The sequence below is a fragment of the Propithecus coquereli genome, unplaced genomic scaffold (assembly GCF_000956105.1).
Source record: "Propithecus coquereli isolate 6110/MARCELLA unplaced genomic scaffold, Pcoq_1.0 Scaffold325, whole genome shotgun sequence".
In the NCBI taxonomy this organism is placed as follows: Eukaryota; Metazoa; Chordata; class Mammalia; order Primates; family Indriidae; genus Propithecus; species Propithecus coquereli.
The window spans coordinates 193,838-210,805 of NW_012148897.1; the positions used below are offsets into that span (position 1 = coordinate 193,838).

The 16,968-nt window shown below is 34.4% G+C and overlaps 1 protein-coding gene across 1 annotated transcript in view; it reads right to left on the reverse strand.

Annotated features, from left to right (window-relative positions):
• IFT80 (intraflagellar transport 80) overlaps positions 1–16,968 on the reverse strand; it is a 117,185-nt gene that overhangs the window by 11,928 nt on the left and 88,289 nt on the right. The window contains 6 exon segments of the mRNA XM_012650422.1: positions 6,198–6,370; positions 6,477–6,566; positions 7,465–7,636; positions 8,791–8,938; positions 9,332–9,467; positions 13,179–13,243. Coding sequence (XP_012505876.1) covers positions 6,198–6,370; positions 6,477–6,566; positions 7,465–7,636; positions 8,791–8,938; positions 9,332–9,467; positions 13,179–13,243 — 784 coding nt within the window.

The window sequence follows — 16,968 nt, forward strand, 5'->3', positions numbered from 1 at the left end:
GGTACAGATGTTTAGGTTACGTGTGTTGCCCTTGGTTCCCCCCTCCAAGTCCGTGTTTCAAATATGTCCATCAAAATTTTCAAATTCAAATATGAAAGAAGGATAAACCAGCAAGACAATGCTTATCAAATACAGTAACACATATGAACAAAATAAAATCTGTTCCCTTCTAGAGGATTGGAACATATATAGAAATTTGGGGATGTTAAAAGCAATCTAATAAATTTATTATCTAATACTTAAATTCTATCCTTCTGGAATGATAGAATATCACCATTTATGTAAGCCCTAATTAATATATTTGGGCAAAGATAATCAATGGCTGCTAACATCACCAAAACAGATGACCAGTCATTATGGACATATATACAACACCAACTATAATGAAGCCCTACTAAATAAATAAATAAAACCTAAATCTAATCAAGTTTCTAGATTCAACAACCAATTTGCAGCTAATTTGGGGGACAGAGGAACATGGTAAATGACACCACAAAGATGCAACCAATGATGTCCAGACTATGAAAATTCTGTAAGTCCAGTTTCTTCACTGGGAAATTATAAGAAAACACAAAAAAGAATATGAGAATATATAGATAAAAGAAACTTAAAAATATGTCAACCAACCACAAGGTATGGATCTTTTTTTAGATCCTGATTCAAACAAACCATAAAACAAAACAAAGCAAAACATTTATGAGATAAACAGAGAAATAAGAACACTGAATATAATGACTGTTAATTTTTAAGGTATGATCATAGTATTAATATCATGGCTGTGTTAAAAATAAACTTTTAGAGATACATACTGAAATATTTACAGATAAAATGACATGATGATTGAGGTTTGTTTCAAAATAAGTGGTAGGGAAAAGACTCTGGGAGGGGTAGAAATCGTCCACAAATTGATAATTACTGAAGCTGAGTGATGGGTACATTTTGACTCCTTACACTAGTCTCTCTACTTCTGTATGTTTGAAATTTTCCATAACAAAAGATTTAAAAAATTCCACCTCTTTGGTCCCTCCTGATTTCTGTTGCTGAATCCTCTTCTTAAACCAAATCCTTAAATGTTGGTATTCAGCAGAGGTCTGCCTGCTTCCCTCTTTTCTTTTCAATCTTTAAGTCCTCATGATTAATCATAGCCATAGTCATGGCCTGGACTACCCTCTATATGCTGATAATTTCTTCAGCTACTTTCCTTCGATGTCTAGGACCTCTCCTGAACTTCACACTTGTATACCCCACTCTCTGCTGGGCCTCATGAACTGCATAAATCAAGGCACTTAAAGTTAAACAAATACTAATATAAATTGTTGGACAGCTTAACCACTACCCCACACTTCCCACAAAAAAATTCATCCAGTACAACTTTGGTCTATACACATACCAAGTGTGGGCTTTCCCTGCTACTAAAGTATACAAATTCAAGCCCTTTCAGGCTTTCCTGGTACATATACCATACCAAAACATTTTTTAAAAACATTGTTTGACAGTACAAGCCAGTTCTGGAGATCCTAGTTTATGAAAATGATCACCTACTCAATCCAGAAAAGGGGAATGAATACATGTGAAGAAAAAAATAAGATCTTTTTTAAGAAGACCACAATCTATATAAGATAGACATGCAAAAATCTATTAATTAGTCAATCACACAATTTTATCATTCATGCTATGTTTGAATATCTTTGCAGATGATTTTACACTCTGAGCAGGCCATTCTTTGGATTATGCTGATTCTTATATTGAATCCAAATATACATCCTTCTTACTTCTACCTTTTTATCTTAGCCATACCATTGAGAGTTGTACAATCAAAACTGTTGTCACAGAACTTTGTTGGTTTTATTCACTGCTGTATCCCAACACCTAAAACCTGGCACACCAGAAGTGCTCAATAAATATTTAAAAAAATAAATAATAGCTGTCATTTATGGAAGGCTTACTATGTGTCACACAGTATGCTAAGAGATTTTCAAGCACTATTTTATTCAATCCTGACAATAAATGTGAGGTTGTTATTATTATCATTATTTTAAACATAAGGAAATTGAGGCTTACAGAACCTCAGCAATTTGTCCCAGCTCACATAGCTAGTAAGTGCAGGATCAGAAATCAAACTCAGATCTGATTCCAAAGCCTTATTCCTAATCATAACATTTGCCCTTTCTCCATGCAATAGCCCTTTCCAACAAGCACGTTTAAAATGACTAGACATTTTACCAAAGACAGTTGATTTTTTTAAAAGCAGATCTCCATGTACTATCTAAATACAGTCATCCTTCTGTACCCTTGGTCCTCACCCTTGGGTTCAACCACTTGGATCAGAAGTACTGTATTTGAAAAAAATGGACAGTTGCATCTGTACTGATCATGTACACATGTTTTTATCTTGTCATTATGCCCTAAAACAATACAGTATAACAACTATTTACATAGCATTTACACTGTATTAGGTATTATAAGTAATCTAGAGATGATTTAAAGTGCATGGGAGGATGTGTGTAGGTTATATCTAAATACTACATCATTTTATATAACAGACCTAAGTATCCCAGATTTTGGTATCCCTCTCGGATCCTGGAACTAATCCCCATACCCCTCAAGGATACCGAGGGATGACTGTATGTGTAATATGGTAGACACTCAATAAATATCTGCTGAATAAGAATGTGCAATTGGAACAAATATTCCAAATGGTTTCAGAATTATCTGTACAATTTAGAAATGAAGACAATATATAAGTATCTTAAGAGTTTCTTAACAACTCTTAATTACTTTTGCTGATTTGAAGTCATTTCTCATCCAATCTTGATGTTTATACTGAAAGCAATAGAAACTGTGTTTCATTGAAGTGGGTCAGAGGTCCAGAATGACATGATTAGATTTCCATTGCGAAAAGATCACTATGACTGCAATGTGAAGAATTGGGTAGGAAAGGGATAGAAAACGTGTAGGGAGATCAGTAATGACATTAAACAGAAAAATGTGGATCAATTAGACAAGGGGTGTTGACAGTGAAGTGGATGAGTGGAGAGTGTCTGAGGTGTTTGGGACGGAAATGGTTGATAATAGGGAGGGCAGAAGGTGAGGAAAATGTCAAAATACCTCCTTAATTTCCAGCTTTGTGCAACTGAAAGGACAGTAAGAGACAGATCATACTGGAAGAGGGCCAGGTTTACGAGGCAATAAATATAAATTTGAACTCAAATGTGAGATATCCAATGGAAATGTTGAATGGGCAATTGGATAATTGGATTCTGGAAGGAAATATGGCAGAACAGAGGGTTAGATGAGAGATACATACATGGGAGTGTTAAGTGTATAAACAGTAATCAGAATCCTGGAACAATGCTCCTGGAGCTTTATCATTTTATCAGGTAGACTTAGATGTCTACTACCACTTGACCAACCCATGGCTTATAGTTAGATAAAAGCAAGAAGCACAAGAAAAGAAGATGCCGGGTAGATAGGAGGAATGGAGGAGCACCCAGGATGCATTCTCTTTCCGCATTACATCTTCTTTTCCTTTCTTGTTTTCCCTCTCCCTGAGATCTAACAATCCTGCTGTAGGGTCACCTGCTGAGAATTGGAAGTGGGAAAGAGGGAGTGTGCAGGGAGCAAGATACAGGGATAGCAGGGAAAGTTTGAAGCCTCAGCAGAGAATAGGTATGGCTACATGACATAAGCCTCAAAAGACTGCAGATTTTTTAAGATAGGAAAGTAAAGAAGAAGGAGGCAAAAAGGACATCAACTCCATTCACATCCAGATCCTAAGGAATGCAGAGTTAGAATAAATTCATTCCATTAGAGAGGACTGCTAGAGAAGCAGTGTTCCTTGGGAAGAGGTAAGTTTCCCTTGGGTCAAGTAGGTACAAGAAATGTTTAAAGAGTTATATTATAGGCCATCAGAGGCAAATTTCCTCATGTTCCTGCTATGATAGCTATGCATTCACTGCATATATTTACACCCAATAAATATTTGAAGAGGAGGAGTGCTGCAAAATGATTAAGAGTATTGCATAGAGATTAAGAACATGAATATTAAATATATACTATATATAAACAATATAAAATGTTTCTTTTCAAGAAGCATATAATCTAAAAGGGGAAAAATGACATAAATCTCTACAAAGACAAATAATTAAAGAGATAAACAGCTATCCAATAAAACAACATAAGCAATGGTACTAGCAGTACATATTTAATCGTTTGGTGATAAATTGAGCTCCTCTTTGATATCAGAAGGCTAGAGTTTAAGTCCTAGATTTTCCACTTACTTATAAGTAAGCCTCAATTTCCTCATTTGTAAAATGGGAATGATAATAACTAATCTCCTAGAGTTGTAGAGATAACCCAATGAAACAATATATAGAAAGTATTTGCATAATTAATTCCTGGCACATCATAAACACTCAATAAGTGAGGGCTTTACTATTATTAATGACAATAAAAGGAAATTCCTTTTATTGAGGTTGTATATTCTTTAAGATAAGGGCCATTAAAAAATTTGGAGGGGCTGGATGTGGTGGCTCACACCTGCAATCCCAGCACTTTTGCAAGCTGGCAGATCACTTGAGGCCAGGAGTTCGAGATCAATCTGGACAACAGAGCAAGACCCTATCTCTACAAAAAAAATTTTAAAAATAAAAAATTAGCCTGGAGTGCTGGTATGCAACTATAGTTCTTGCTACTTGGGAGGCTAAAGTAGAAGGATCACTTGAGCCCAGGAGTTCAAGGTTACAGTGAGCTATGATTGTGCCACTGCACTTCAGCCTGGGTGACAGAGAAAGACCATGTCTCTAAAAAAAAAGTTTTTTTGTTAAATTGTACAGTGTTCAGAAACATTGGTTGAAAGAATGTTACAGATGTTGTTGTTTCTCATTTCTCATAGAACTCTGTTAGCTTGGTAATGGTATATAAATTTTCTATCAGTTATTTAATACAGATTTTTAAAAATATTATTCACACTCTCTTTCCAAACTAGTTACCTCAAACTTTATGAATTATGAATAAATTGAGGACAAGGACAATGGCCCATTCATTTTTGTAGAACAAAAACCATCTTTCATGATCTTTTGTACAGTTAAACAACGACAATGAATTTGCTTGAAGGACAGAAACAGAGTGGCTGAATAATTATATGAATAGATCACTATGCATAAATTATAAAGAGACTGTAGTAGTTGATCACAAACTTAATCATCTGTCATTTTTGTTACTTCTATTCAAGGGAAAGATAGAAGTAGAATATCTACAAAAGTTCTAATCTAAGAGAGTTTTAAGTAAAGGGCTTTGTAGTTGACTGATATATGGGTTGTTTTTGAGTCCAGAGAGAAACAAAGATCATGAAAGAAATTTTGAATCTAGAAAAGTATGCCAATTTCATAACATAGTAACTTTAGGAATATATAAGCACTATAATTTTATTAATATTCACTGAGAGACATACATCTGAGAGAATGAATAGGAGGAACCTAATATGTCATGGAGAAGAGCAGCATGCCACTCTGTCTCGAAAAATAATCTGTCCCAAAGCCTAATGTAAGGGTGATGGTTGCTGCTGACCACTCCTTATTATAAATGTTTTTCTCTTTCTTCCTTAGCACCACAAATCTCTCTTGGTTCTTTTATTCTCTGCCTGTCTGACTGCTTTATGGGATAACCTTTGGTGTCCTTCTCTTCTTCCATCCATCCCATAAATGTAGGTGATGTCTTTTTACTCCACACATTCCCCAGGCAATTGCATCCAATTCTCTGGCTTCAACTACTGTTCATTTCCTAATGACTCGTAAGTCTTCATCTCCAGCTCAAATCTTTCTCAGGAGCTCCAAGTCCATTTAATCAATTATTATCACATATCTCTTTACAAATTCAACTTGGCTAAAATGCAACTCACTATCTTCCCTACCAAATCCACTAATGGTACCACCATCTCCCCAGTAACTGAAACCAGAAATTTGGGAGACATCCTAGACTCTCTTTTCTTCTTCATACTCAACTTCTAATCAGTCACAAGTTCAGAGAAGGCATAAATCTTTAATTGCAAACTACTCACAAATATAAATATGAATTAATTCTTCTGTGGAGTTAGGAAACTATTAAGTACAGTGGAAAATGTAATTTACTAAGTGATAGATGGAAGAATACATTAAGGTCAACCAGATTTTAGAGTTGATAAAAAGCATTTTTATTACCTTTCCCAGTTGTACAGATTAATATTGATCTGGATTGCTTGATAAACAAGGCCAGCCTGAAGAAGCACAACTTCAGCTTCCTGTATTTTTCCACTAAACATTAGTATGTGGGCCATTTTTGATTCTTTAGATGGAAGATTTTTTATAGAATTGATGTACTGAACCTTATCAATCTAAAACAGAAAAGAAAAATATTACAGTGGATAATAACAGAAATATAACAAATTATGGTTAAAAAAACCCCACACGTGTACATATAGGTAAACATTATTTACTTACTTCACCAATTGCTGCATAGGCTATTTCTGCAGTTGTCATATCTCGATTAGCAACTGCCATAGCAGCTAGGCAAGCCCACAAGGTTTGCTCCTAAAGTGAAATGTAAGAACAATTATCTCAACTACATGGCTGAATTGTCTTAAAATAAACAGTGATTTAAATACTCACAATAAAATAATATTTTAATTAAAAAAATAAAAAATAAGCATGGAACTGAAAAAACTAATAATTTAATAAATTAATAGTGTGGAAATGTCATTGTGGCCATTTTATTAAAATATATTAATAATACATAGTGAACTTCTTTTTGGAAAAAAATTTCTGAAAATTTTTATTTCTAGTTATCAAGAATCTATTTCTGAATTTAAAATAACTCAGGGTTATAAACCTTCCAATCTTTTTGACAAGGTATCAAAGAATGTAATTACAGAGAACCAGAGATTCTGAGATAATGTTATTATGGCAAATTGCCACCCATAACTTATTGTAAGAAAAAGCATCTAAAAGTCATTTCACAAATGTGTACTCTGAGGGATGTTAACTGATGTTCAATAAAAGAGGTCTATGGTCAAATATGTTTGGAAATAGTAGATTCAACCAAGTCGGGAAAGGCTGATCTAAAGCAGAGATTAACCTTAGCTGTACAAAAGAATTATCTGAGGAACTTAAAAATTATATCCAGGCCTCAACCCAGATCTAATGAATTAGAATCTCTGTGGGGGTAGAACTTGGGAACCTGACTTTCAAAAAAGTTTCACAGAAGATTTTGTTATTTACTAGTATGGAGAAGTACTACTGGTCTAAATTATAGCTTCTTCAGCGAATAACTCACATGGCAACATGTATCCATCTATATTGCTCATACGTTCACTTACAAAAGACATAGTCCTATTCACAATTTTTCTAGCCCTTAGCTATTGTCATTACTCATCTTTCACAAAAGTAAACTAATACACTAACACAACTATGAAAGTGAAACATAACTTACCTTAACAAAGCGACAAAGTCTTACAGCATCTTCCCATTTCAAACTGCTTATATACTCATGGAGAATAGCAGGATATGGTGATATGCTTATGTGAACCAGGGAGCCATCAGCTCTTCTTATAGTCACCTGGTTTCCAACAAAACTCACAATATGGGGATTTTTACTAAATTCACTGTTGAAAAAAAGCAAAATGCAATTTAAAGTTAGGTTCTGAACAAAATTTTTCATATATATTAAATTCGGGGAGTGGATCCCTGACATATATAGTCTCCAATCTCCAAAATGTATCCCCAAAAAAGTTAACTCAATGGAGAATGTATATATTCAAATAAACATGTGATTCTAACTTGCTACACATACTTGAAGAAAAATACACAGTTGGCAAAAATTATTACATATTTTTGGGAGCAATTCCTAAAAGCATCTGAAGTGACCTTTTTTCCCTGAGCCTTAAGATAAATCATGAAAATGATTAAATAACAGCTTTAGCTTTTAAAAGTATTAAAGAGTAAACTGATAAAAATTCAGATGAGGGCACAGGAAAGGGAAAAAAATTAAGCTGAATTCCAAGATTAATTTGTCATAATTAAAAAGAAGTAAACTTTAAATATACTAACTCCTTTTCGTTACTTTAAATACTTTTTAAAATAAGCTGTTTCATTTTAATGTTTCTATGGTTTTACTAAGGTTGTGAACTTGAATATTAAAAATGAACTCAAACCAGATTTGAAAGCTAAGCTAAGGTTTAGAGTCTTTGAATTCCTATTAATATTTTCTTAAGTGTAAGAGATCTTGCAATTTCTTTTTAGGAGAGTTTAGGAATGTATTATAAGTGTGTTTGGTTTACTGAAGCATACAAATTAAAAAAAAATTTCAGAAACGTTGGTTTTTTTCTACTTTTAACATCAACCAGAAAACTCAATTCTAGAGACACATACATTCTTGAAAGTCTCAAAGCCAATGATAATCTGTGATCGAGTAAAGAGTTGGATCATTATCACAGGGTTGTACATCCTGAAAAATCTTAAGAGCGCCTATATTAAAATCACTCAATTACATTGAAAAAACAACCTGAGCTAACGTTATACACTAAGCTTGAAAACAATATACACATAAAGGACAAATAAAGAGTTCACATTTTATAAATACTTGCAATGGATTTCCTCACTTAACTCTCATTAAGCTAGCTTTAGCTGAACAATTTATTTAGTTGAATCTGATTAAAGTGAAAGATACCTTAGAGGATTGAAAACAAAGGCAAAAACATGACACTGTATTAAAAGTTTTATTTACCACAATACAAAATTATATACAGTAAAATGTTACCTTGCATCCCTTTCATATAATGTTTTAGGCAAAATGTCTCTGTCTACATAAACCGTATTGGGGTAATACCACACTGTAAGTCGAGTATCTTGAAGTCCACAAAGGATATTGCAGGTATCACTCCATGCCAAAGTATGCACCATTGTTCCTTAATTTAAAAAGAATGTTAATGTGCTATTAGTTTCAATATAAAAGTTTAAAAAATATACTTTAAAAGCATTTGACAAGATTCTATCTATTTTCTGATAGGTGTGACTTTATTTCCTCATTGCATAGTGGTGAAAACAAATGCAAAAATTCACATAAGAATTTTTGGAAATATTTGAATTATATTTTAATTTGCCAGTCTTTCTTTCAATGCCAACTTAGCTGCAGCAGCTAAAGACTTGCTATTAGAGTGGAATTAGGTAGCTAAGAAATGTTGTGGGACCAAAGCATTTTCACGGATTCCTTCAAGCAAGTAAACTATTTAATATATGAAAGAGCAGATCTAAGAAAATTGACAATAATTAAAATGTAAAATGTGTCAAAATTATTTTACCGAGTTTGATAATTTGTTCTTCCTTCCCAAATCGTTTCACTGAGGTGATATAGAGGTCTCTATTTTTATCAATGAAAGCAACTTTTCTATCATTGGTAAGTCCTTTTTGATCCAGAGCAATTTCCAAGATTTCATTCTAAAATTTTAAAAAATGTAAATTCTGGGTTAGTTTTAGTGCTTGACATAAGATCACTTAAATTATTTGATTATAATGATATTTCTTTTGAATATCAATTAATATCATTCACCTACTTATAATGATAAATGTTCCTGTTAAATAATTTTAAACTGCCAACATACTAATAATTCAAAAGCTGCACTAAAGTGTAGATACTTTGTCTGAAATCCAAGAGGAAGAAGCTCCTTAAAATACAATAAAATAATGTATATTTTGATACTCTGTAAGCTGAGAAACATTCCCACCCGTCCTCCCGTTCTATCTTTAATAGACAGGGTAAAAGGGTGAGGCAAGTCTGAGTATCACACGAGAGGTCTATTTTGATTAGTAAGTTCCTCACACTAAAATTTATTCTAAATAGATTGCCTAACACCTATATTTAAAAGATTTATAAAAATAAATTCTTGAAATATGTGGAACTATATCGTGTGTTCAGAGCCTTAAATTTTACAGATACTTTCATATTCATTTCCTGTGAAATAGGAAACAAACTTGTGATGTAGGTATTTTAGTATACTTACTTTGCAAATCAGAAGACTGAGACCCATAGTCATTAAGTGATCTGCTCAGAAAAAGCTTGTAGCAAGCATATCTAAAACTTACTGTCCAGACTTCTGACTCCAAGATCACTGCTTTCTATCATACTCTAGTTACTGAGATGAATTTTTTTATAACTAGGAAATGGTTTCATATGGATTCATTTCAATTCAATTCAAGAGGGGTTTATTTACTGCCTTCTATGTCTGAAGACTTTGCTAGGAATTGTGAATTCAACAAGAATAATGATCACATCAAGGCGTTTTATCTAAGAGTACCATAAAGAACACCTTTTAAAACAAAACACAAATATGCCTTTATCCAAATTGATGAATCAGTCATATACCAGTTCATAACACATTCTACTAAGTGAAGTATCCCAAGAATGGAAAAACAAGCACCACACGTACTCACCATCAAATTGGTATTAACTGATCAACACATAAGTGCACATATAAGAGAATAACATTTATTGGATGTCAGGCGGGGGGTGGGGAGGAGGGGACGGGTATATGCATACACAAAGAACATGATGCGCACCATCCGAGGGATGGACATGCTTGAAGCTCGGACTTGGGGTGGGGGCAAGGGCAACATACGTAACCTAAACATCTGTACCCCCATAATATGCTGAAATAAAAAAAAATTAGCTCTTCTCTGGAATATTTCCTTAAAATATATATCTGAAGGAAGAAAAAAATGTTCCATGTATATGACGGTATGCATGAAATATAACTCCAGGTACTTTCAAAATGGAAACTTTTCAGAGAAACTAATCTTTAACATAAAGAACTGCTTATCATTACCATATCAAAACCTAGTATTTTTTTAAATACTCATATACAGACATGATTCTCCTCTCTAAGAAATTTGAAATCAAAGGCAGACAACAATGAAAATAATGCCTAGGTACATAAGGGAAGTGGGGTTTCCTTCTTCAGCAGGGTTTCCCCATTTTCCTCTTGTCCAGTTCTACTATCTCCACTTGTGATTTATTTCTCCTGGGTCACTCTTTCTAGTAGGATACAAAAGCAGTTTTGTGTTTATTAGAAACTTCTCCCTTGCCCTAATTAATATTCATTTAATAATACACAGACTCAGATTGGGCACAGTGGCTCACACCTGTAATCCCAGCACTTTGGGAGGCTGAGGTGGGAGGACTGCTTGAACCCAGGAGTTTGAGACCACCTTGAGCAACACAGAGACCCTGTCTCTACAAAATATAAAAAAATTAGCTGGGCACAGTAGCACACATCTGTAGCCTCAGCTACTCAGGAGGCTGAGGCGGCAGGGTTGCCTGAGCCCAGACATTTCAGGTTGCGGTGAGCTATGATCGTGCCAATGGACTTCAGCCTGGGTGACAGAGCAAGACCTCGTCTCTAAAATAAATAAATAAATAATAAATAGACTTGAGTTCTAGTTTGGCCTCTGTTATTATTTGGGAAAGTCTTGGGTCTTAATTTCTTCATATACAAACAAAATAGATTGTTTCTAGACATAGAAGGTGATTTTTCTATTATTCTATAGAATGTAAAATTTTTAAATCCTTGGTATTATATATATTCTTTATATTATATAAAAATGTACTGTGTAATTGAGTGAAGTGTGAGATATGGAATAAGTCACTTCCATTTGTATAATTAGGAAATTGTAAATTTCTTACCCTTTGGAAATTCTTACACTTAGGAAAAGTATTCTTGAGTTATTACATTAAAATAAATGTTTATTTAACCTTATTGAATGACTCATTTCAATCCTACTAAAAAATGACTGATTGCATCTTGAAAAGCTGAGAAACTTACTCCTTTTTATATGCTTAATCATACTAAAGAGGAAAAATTCTGCTTACATAGTCATGATTTAAAATGACTGCAATTGAGAGGTTGTAGGGAAACAGGCACCTCATATATTATTAGTGGGAAGGTAAACTGATACAATCTCTTTGGAAGATAACTTGAAAATACTTATTAAAATCACAAACACTCACATAGTTTGACCCAGCAACAACATTTCAAGAATTAATCCCACAGTTATATTAGCACATGTGCAAGAGGATTTATATGCAAGGTAATTCATCTTGGCAATATTGTAATAGCAAAAGTGAAGAAACACACCTTAAATGTGCACCATCTGGGCAAAGATTAAATACATTCTGATACATTTATAAAATATTATACTATACAGTGAAGGGAGAAGGGTTGGGAAAGCACTTTATGTACAGATATGGAAAGATTTCCAGAAATAAAATGTTGTATGAAAAGAGCAAGGTGCAGAGCTATATGTTACATTTTTATAAAAGAAGAGGAAAAGAACATGCATCAGATTTGTTTGTACATACACTAAAAAACTCTGAAGAATATATAAGAGATTAATAAGAGTGGTTACTTATTTTGGGGAGAGGAACTATATTGATGTTATAAGTGTGGAAGATTTTTTTACTGTATACTTTTTAATGTTTTTGATTTCTGAACCATATGAATGTATTTGTTATTCAAATTTAAAATGATTACAAAAAGAAGAAAATACAATTTAGAGTAATACTTCACCAGAAGTATTATGTTAAGCAATAAATTAAAAGTATCTTTAGACTCTAACATATCACTAATTTAGAAGAATGACTCAATACAATGTGCTCCTTTGTTTATTTTAAGGCCAAAAATTAGAAACCAATAATCAATTCACAATTCAGGGTCTTTTTGTGCTTCTATAGATAATAATTTTTTTTCAGTTTAACTATAGTCTTAAAACCTAAAGAAAATGATGGCTAAGGACAGGTCAATGAGAAAATTGCAAAAGATGTTTAGAAACATAAATACATTTTTATTTACTGATAGATGGTAAAAGTTTAATCAAAATAAAATGTCACTGAAAAGCAGTGAAGAGCTTAGTCAACAGATGCATTAGTCATATCCTTTTATCTAATTAATTTGCATACACATAGCTTTCTGTTACATGTTACCAGTGCTTAGTCTTTGTGATATTTTTTAGGCAAAATACTCTACGTAGAATGCACACTGATGTTAAATATAAAACTAATTTCTATGACTTCCTCTTTAAAATGAAAATACCAGTTTTAAAAAGGAAGTGAATAAATAGTGGCTATTTACATCAGAAACAGTTAATGTCCATTACCTTATGAGAAAGAAGCTTCCCATCACCTAATGGTTTTCCAGTTGATGCCTCAAAGAGGAAGATTACTTGAAAAAAAGGAAAATATTAATTAATGTTTTAAATTAGAATTTTTATTGGTAAATTTCAGTGAATTATCATAATCCTCATGAGAAATTGTTTAACTCTCTCGACTATAGATTATCTATCAGCACAGAAGACCAGCAGCAAGGAATTCCTATTTATTAATGGAGTCACATTTCTTATGAAAACAGTAGAACTAAACACTACTTCCTAAAATACATTCCCTATGTAAAATTGTTATTAATGGTATGGCATCATGCTCCATGGCTCAACAATGGTTAAGTCCAAATATGGATGTAATTTATAATTCTGATAACTTTGATTTAGACCAATTGCCCTCTGAAGGTTTGCTGAAAATCAATTGAAAAAAGGCAGATTAATAGGAAAAAAGGCATACAAATTTATTAACGTGCACGGAGGACATGCAATGGCCTGGGACAAAGTCTATTGGGCCTGAAGAACAGACAATAGTTGGTGACAAAAGTCTGTCTAGGTGTGTTGATAGACTTCAGTCTTTCTTCCTGCAATGTAAGTTCGATTAATGAAAACTCAGGGAAGGGACCAGAGATAATTGTTTTCTTGTTTGGTGGGTCCAAACTTTAGGCAGATAAGGGAACTTCGGAAAACAACTTCACCCTGTTCTTCGGGAGAAACAGGATTGACAGACAGTGGAGGTGAGTAGTGAGGCAGAGAGATCTTGAGGCTTCTTCTTTAGTTCGACATGTGAAAGCATCATATTTTGGAGTATCAGTTTCTGAGCCCCAACAATAGACAATCATATTCCACAAAGGAAAAATGTGTTGAGTGCCTACTATAATGCCAGGCAATGTGCTATGTTATGTGCTGTTCAGCTTTCTGTTGTTAATATACTACTGTAATATAATAAATAATTTGTTTGGTCTTTGTACTGGGTTCCTGGCAGGTAGCTTCAAAAACCCTTAGAATTTCCTGAATGACAGGTGTATTTTTATTATGCTAATGAGGAGACTCTTGGGCCCCTAGATAGCTTCAGGATTGGAGATGATCATCAGAAAGGCCAAGCATGTGATTAGAGGGTTGGACCTTTCAGGTCCCTGACCTTTGTAGATGGGAATCGGGCTGGAGATTGAGTTCAATTGTGCGGCCAATGATCTAATCAATCATGCCTATGTAATGAAATGCCATAAAAACTCTGGATGCCAAAGCTCAGTGGAGCTTCCTGGTTGGTGAACACACTGCTGCGCTGGAGGGACATACTGATGTCCTGATAGGAGAAGGCACAGAAGTTTTGTGTTCCTTCCCAGCCCTCAAACTATGTGTATCCTTTATAATAAAACTGTAATAATAAGTATAGCTTTCCTGAGTTCTGTGAGTCATTTTATCAAATTATCAAACTTGAGGGGGTCATGGGAATCCCCGAATTTGTAGCCGGTTGGTCAGAAAAGAAGGTGGCCTGGGGGCCCTCTGAGACTCATGACTGGCATCTGAAGAGAGGACAGTCTCGTGAAAAACTTTGCCCTTAAGCTTTGGGGTCTGTGCTAATTCCAGGTAGTGTCAGAAACGAATTGCAGTATACCCAGTTGAAATGAAAATGGAATAGTTGGTATAAGGAAACGTGGGGTTCGTTAGAATGACCCTGACTCAATGAAACATGGTTTGAGAAGGGAAGGGATGAAAGGGCAGGGGATGAAGAACTTTTGATTCCTCGGTGGCTACAGAGTCACCTACAGTATGAAATGGCAGCTATGTTGCAATCAGTTACTGGTGGTAAAAGTTACACGTGGAATTTAGAGACGATGAATACAACTCCAGTGGAATTGACTCACTAAATGCATATGAAAATGCAAAATAAAAGAGAAATATACAATTCTTTTGTTATTGCTCTCTATAATAGCTAAAATGAAAGTAAAAGATGGGCCAAGAAATGGCTAGTCTGAATTATTGCTCATAATTCTTTCTCACTCTAAAATTCTATAGATTATCCAAGGATTAAAAATAATGAAATATGTTCTAGATATGAATTAACTATAGAAAGTTCATAATAAGGTATATTCAGTTGGAAATACACACACAGTTATGCCTTGCTTAACAATGGGGATATGTTCTGAGAACTATGTCGTTAGGCAATTTGTCATTGTGTGATCATAGAGTATACTTACACAAACCTAGATGGTATACCTTACTAAACATCTAGGCTATACGGTGTAGCCTATTGCCCCTAGGCTACAAACCTGTGCAGGGTGTTACATAGGAATACTGTAGACAACTGTAACACAATGTATCTGTGTATTTAAACATACCTAAACATAGAAAAAGTAATACATTGCACTATGACATTATGACTGACTGCTATGATGTCACTAAGCAATAGGAATTTTCCAGCTCTGTTATAATCTTATGGGACCACTATCATATATGCAGTCAATTATTTGCTGAAACATTATATGGTACATTACTATACTTTATTAAAGCTTCTATCTAAAATATGTGGTATTGCAGTTCGGAGGCCGAGGCAGGAGGATCACTTGAGGCCAGGAGTTTGAGGCTGCAGTGAACTAAGATGATGCCACTGCACTCTAGCCAAAGCAACAAAGAGAGGCCCTGTCTCAAAATAAATAAATTTAAAAAATAAAAAAAAATAAAATTGGTATTGAATAAGAAAAGTATATATAACTCATAGTGATCACTGGGATTTTCAATCTTAAGTTTATGAAGAAAAAATCTGACTTCCAAATCATTACTATTAGCAATTACACAGTCATCTTGATTCTGTCTGCTATCTGGATACTATTTTATTTCATTCTCTTTCCCTATTTTTTTAGCCTAGAAGGAAGCCCTTTAAAAATAAAACAATTACCAAATGTCCTCTCTCAGAGAAGACCTAAGGCATGAAGACATAGAATAGCTCTGTTTATGAGAGTGATATTTCCTACTGGTATGAGATGTGATCCTATCTCAAAGTACTGAAAATTAAAAAGTAGGACACTGTTCTAGCTCCTGAATTAGGTCTTCCATGGTGTGAACTAACAAAATTAACACTCGAGTCAGATTTTTTGGTTAACAGTAATGTACAATGTTTCACAATGTGTACTAACAGAGAGAAACAATTATTTACAATTTAATTATTTTTTACTAGGCTTCAAGGATCACTCATTCTCTCAGTTATCCTCTTATCTCACTGGCTTCTCCTCCTCTTACACATCTTTAAATACTGATGTGCTCAGTCTTTGGTCCCCTTCTCTGTCTACACTCACTTCCCAAGTGATTTCATTCAGTGCCATGGCTTTAAGCACTAGCAGTATGCCAATGACTTCCAAATTTATATCTCTGGGCCCAACCCCGCTCCTGAGTCCTGGACTCATTTGTCCTGTTGTTTATTCTCATCCCTGCTTGGATGTCTAAAAGCATTTAAACATACCATGACCAAAATCAAACTCTGGGTTTGCAGATCCTCTCCAAATATCCTCCTTCCCTGTCTTCCATCTCATTTATCCAGGAGAAAAACCTAGGATAATACGCTTGCCCCCACTCTTTCCCACATGCCCACATCCTTCCCACAGCCAAGTCTTTACATGGTCTTCCTGCCTCTCTCTCTGTCCTCCTCATCTACCACTCTCTACCTAGCTCATGCTGTCCTACTCATATGGCCTTCTGGCAGTTCCTTTACCATGCCAGTCACTCCCGTCTCAGAATCCTAGCACTTGTTCGTTTAACACTCATTGCCCCCATCTTCCGCCCCATCTTCACAACT